Consider the following 4,853-nt stretch of genomic DNA (forward strand, 5'->3'; position numbering starts at 1 on the left):
TGAATAAAGCACCAAATCCACACTTTAAGCTTAAATTTCAAAACTTACATTTAACTACTGATCTTATCTACTGTTCTGATTTTATCTGTTTTGATTTTATATACTGTTGTTTGTTTGTTTGTTTGTTTGTTAATTAGTTAATTTGCTTGTTTTATTCAATTTTAAATCATGCTTTTTATTTGTTCTTGTTTCTAATGTCTCTGTAAAGCACTTTGAATCACCTTGTTGTTGAATTTGTTAGGTGAGGCTGTGTGCAGTCAGGAATAGGACCCAAGGTGCAGACTCCGGAGACAGACGTGAACTCAAAAAGGCTTTAATGCTGAACGCAACATGACATAACTAGAAAAACTCAAAATAAACTTACACCGGTGGACAGGCAAAACACACAGCAAAATAAACGGTAGATCGCGACACGGACACAGAAACACAGGGCTTAAATACACAGAGGGAGCAATCAGGGAATGAATAACAGGAGGGAAACACAGCTGGGGCAAATCAGGCCTAACGAGACAAGGGGGAAGCAAAACCAGACACATTAACATCAGACATGGACTTTCAAAGTAAAACAGGAAACATAACACAGACTCACGGGCAGGCACTATAACAAAGGGAACAGAGACGTGGGACCAGGGCAGACACAGACACTGACTGGATGTGGGGATACAGCAGAAAGGTGAGACAGCAACATGGAACACAGACAGAAAACCAGAACACAAAAACTCTAACCAAACCCCACCCAGAGAACCTAAACTAAGAATAATCCTAAAACCCATACAGCAAAGCTAGAATATAATGAAATAACAAAATCAAAGAACCAAAAACACAAAACACTGGGTCAACGACCCAGGGACCCTAACAGTACCCCCCCTTAAGGGCTGGCTTCCAGACAGCCCAAACCAGAACACTAAAAAACAAAAAACAACCCAACCAGGGCGGGCGGTGGGGGAAACAGGATGGAGGGCTCGAAACAAAACCAAACAAGGAGCCAGAAACAACAAAACAAAAAAAAGTGCAAACACTGGAGCCCGGAAAGCAACAGAACAAAACACAGAAACAAAGTCCAAAACAACAGCACCAAGGCCCAGGCAAAGTCCAAAAGCAAACAAACAAAAGAGCTCACGAGAGGCGCAGAGGCCCAGGCAATAGTCTCAAAAAAAAGTTCAGGGGGCCGGCCCGGAGGCTGACGGCACAACAGTCCAAACCCGGGTAGGTCAGGGGGGCGGCCCGGAGGCTGATGGTCCAAGAGCCCAGAAAACAGTTCAGGAGGCCAGCCGGGCAGAAGGCACCGGTGGCGACGGAGCAGATCAGGAGGCCGGCCGGGCGGGAGGCACCGACGGCGGCGGAGCAGGTCAGGAGGCCGGCCGGGCGGGAGGCACCGACGGCGGTGTAGTCCAGTGGGCTGTCCATGACGGCAACGACGTCCAGTCATCGGCCGGACAGGCCGGGCAGGACGCGCAGGCCGGGCAGGACGCGCAGGAACAGACAGCATGGAGACCTCAGGAGCAGACGAAGCTGAACACTCGGAGACTGGACCAGGCGGAGCTGCAGAGGCTGAGGCTGGACCAGGCGAAGCAGAAGCCGAAGCTGGACCAGGCGTAGCACAGGCTGAGGCCGAAGCTGGTCCAGGCGGAGGCGAAGCAGGAACAGAGGCTGAGGCTGAGGCCGGACCAGACGGAGCTGCAGAGGCTGAGGCCGGACCAGGCGGAGCTGCAGAGGCCAGACCAGGCGGAGCTGCAGACTCGGAGGCCGGACCAGGCGGTGGAGCCGGTGGTGGCTGAACGGGCCCCTCGGACCCTCCAGCGGAGACAGGTGGCTGAACAGGCCCCTCGGACCCTCCAGCGGAGACAGGTGGCTGAACGGGCCCCTCGGACCCATACAGCAAAGCTAGAATATAATGAAATAACAAAATCAAAGAACCAAAAACACAAAACACTGGGTCAACGACCCAGGGACCCTAACAGAATTGTGCTATACAAATAAACTTGCCTTGCCTCGCTGCACTTTAACCCATTTAATCCCTCATTTTTCCCTGCAAAATAAGTGCATGCATTTACTCCTTAGACTTCCGTACACTTAATATGTTTATAATTTTTTTTTATTTCATGTTGGTTATGTTAGTGAAAATGTTTTATACTCAGCAACAACTGCAGATGGGAAACCACATAGTCTACATTTAAACAAATTCTTCAGTTTGACCTATTTACACATATAATAAATAAGAATACCAATGACGTGTGACATATTATAACTAGGCATGGTTACAAGTGTACTCAGAACTTTTAGATACATAAAGATACAATGGCAATGCACACTGAAAGGGAACTAACAATGACAAGAATGCAATTACTGCATTTCACAGTCTCATAAAACAGCTAAATAACCACGGAGCTACGAATGTTTGAACCGACAAAAAAAAAAAAAAAAAAAAAAAAAAGAGCTGACAAGAAAATAATAATTCACACTGTGGAAATAGCTTAGACTGACTCAACATTTACTGAGCACCACAGCCAGATGAGTGTGCAGTATTATTCAGCAAGAACACAAATCAGTGCAGGTAAGTATTTACTGTACCTCGAAAAACTTAAATAATAAAATTGGAGGTAATGAAAATGCATGTGAACTGAAAAATAGTGGGGTAAAACTTGAAAATTGCAAAACTGAATTGAAATGTTTGTGACTTTAATCCTTCATTAAAAACAGTGCAAAAGGTACAAGCAGTGCATACTGTATGCCATCTTGGGTCCTCGTTAAATTCAACACGGCTTGCCCTGCTGGTCCTGCCTCGTCTGGTCCTGCGGTTGCTACGCCACCTCGCCGACTGCTTTCCAGGCCACTGGCTGGGTGTCATCGCCGTCGTGGCCGGCCTGTGGATCTCCTTCGCCTGCGTCGCCGCTGCTGCCTTCTGCACGACCGGCCCCCTGAACGGTCACAAAACGGCTGGAGGCCGAGCACCAAAAATCAAACCCACGTGCAGGAAACCCAAGGCGGAGGCAGAGTAAAGGGTTTAACAAAGGTTTATTAACTAACACCAAAATGACGTTCACGTTAGTACTTGATTTAAGGCTTGATGTATGGGGCGTGAGGGTCTTGGCCAGGGGAGAGGGACAAGCAAGGGGACAGGTCCAAGAAAGCAACAGCAGCTGCTGGTGATTAGGTACGTACTGGAAGAGAGGAGAGCAGTGTTAGAGCGGTAGCCAATGAGGAGTTCTGGAGAGGGTGGAAGCTATGAAAATCTTCGTCTTACTGTGCAGGTGGGAGATGGAAGCGTTGAGGGAGAGGTGGTGCGGTCCAGGTGGGTTAGGTGGAGTGTGGCAGCTGTCCTGAGTGGTGAAGGTCCCGAGGTGGTGTAAGGGCAGGAGGGCAGGCAGGTGAGGCACGGAGATGATTCCGAGAGCTGGCGGGTTAACCAGATTTCCAAGACAAGTGGTTCAGTGTGATGGAGTTTTCCTGGAGTAACTAGAACACGAGATTCATGAACATGAAGCATGAGGCCTGGTTACCAACATAGGGTAGTTGATGAACTGGCGAGGAAGCAGTGTCAGCAAGCAGCTTAAAGCTTAAAGCAGCAGATTGATTGCCTCAATCAGCTTCAGGTGAGGGGGGCTGTAGGCCCTGCCCATGGGTGGATACCAGGGAGGTCCAGACCTTCAATGGAATTTTACAGCCACACACCCAGACCATGACATGATTTGTGTTTCGAACATTTCCTGAGCCTTTGATGAACCTTTTGTTTTCGACATTCTGTTCCCTCAGCTCTGGTATTTTGTTTTTCTTAGTTTTATGAACCCTGTTTTGGAATTTTCCCTGCGCTCTCGTGCCTTTTGTGAACATTTTGTTCACATAACGAGACACTTGTTATGTCCAATTAATCCCAGCCATGTCTCCCTCCTGTCTTCCATTCCCTGATTACCCTGTGTTTAAGGCCTGTGTTTTCTCGTGTGCGTTGCTGGATCATCTGTGTATCTCCCTGAGTTATCTCCCCGGGTCGCCAGTTAAGGTTTCAGGTTTGTTTTGTTAGTTTTTTCCAGTTAGGTTTTGCTTAGTTTCCTCCATGCCTTCGCCGTTTCTGTTTGTATCACCACCTTCTCAATAAAACTCACCTGCATCTCAGCTGCCAGCACCTTAGGTCCTCGTTAAATTCAACACAGCTTGCCCTGCTAGCCATGGCAGTAGGGTACCATTAGTGACAAAAATCTAAATATTGATTTCACAGTCTCATGAACCAGTTTCAACAAATTTGAAGAAAAAAACAAAAGGTAAAAGAATAAACAGCTAAAACCTGCTAGCATAGCTGACAGCTAGCATAACATGTGTTATGCTAGCGGCAACAAATGTTGCTGTGCTTACATTTACTCTTCTTATGGTGAAAAGATTCAGGCTAGTGATGCGCGAATCATGAACGAATCGTTCAATACTCGAGAATCACTTTACTGACTCATGAATCATGATTCACAAGCCCAACTGATTCACTGACTCATCCCTGTTGCTGTTAGCAGCAATGTATCTAGCTTATAAATAAGCTAGATAACGCTCTGCTAACATGCTAACATCACATTTGAGCTACTCACCCCCTCCCTCCTGTGCTGAATCTTCTTGGTTGGCAACCAATGTTAAGGCGCATTACCGCCCCCTGGCTCACAGCTCAGTGGACATTTAGATGAGAAAATATATATTTGACACATTTAAGGAAAATACTAATAAAATAAAAATAAACAAGATAAATGTTTTTTAAGCAATTTTGATACGAAATTGCTTAATTTTAGAAATGTTTTTGCTCTTTTTTGCTCTATAAAATAGTTTGTTTTGTTTTTTAGAATCATTCATCTTAGCAGTGGGATTTACATGTAAAGAGA

At 46.3% G+C, this 4,853-nt stretch overlaps 1 protein-coding gene across 2 annotated transcripts; it reads right to left on the reverse strand.

Moving 5' to 3' along the window:
* Positions 1–275: 275 nt before the first annotated feature.
* On the reverse strand, positions 276–3,605 carry LOC147310828 (uncharacterized). Of its 2 annotated transcripts, XM_086267572.1 has the most exons (4): positions 3,245–3,275; positions 3,053–3,161; positions 2,726–2,937; positions 276–1,884 (listed from the first exon to the last, which is right to left on the reverse strand). In XM_086267572.1, the coding sequence occupies exons 3-4, from the start codon at positions 2,846–2,848 to the stop codon at positions 1,426–1,428; spliced, it is 582 nt and encodes a 193-aa protein (XP_086123698.1). In that variant the 5' UTR covers positions 2,849–2,937; positions 3,053–3,161; positions 3,245–3,275; the 3' UTR covers positions 276–1,425. The 2 variants fall into 2 exon arrangements, with proteins under 2 accessions (XP_086123698.1, XP_086123699.1); XM_086267573.1 differs by lacking the exon at positions 276–1,884 and having other exon boundaries at positions 2,004–2,937; positions 3,028–3,161; positions 3,245–3,605.
* Between the last annotated feature and the right edge of the window lie 1,248 nt (positions 3,606–4,853).

Source organism: Aulonocara sp. 'chitande type north' Nkhata Bay, linkage group LG16 (genome assembly GCF_057382095.1).
Source record: "Aulonocara sp. 'chitande type north' Nkhata Bay isolate Kocher_YH1m ecotype deep benthic linkage group LG16, A_spYH_male_GT1.1, whole genome shotgun sequence".
NCBI classification, from domain to species: Eukaryota; Metazoa; Chordata; class Actinopteri; order Cichliformes; family Cichlidae; genus Aulonocara; species Aulonocara sp. 'chitande type north' Nkhata Bay.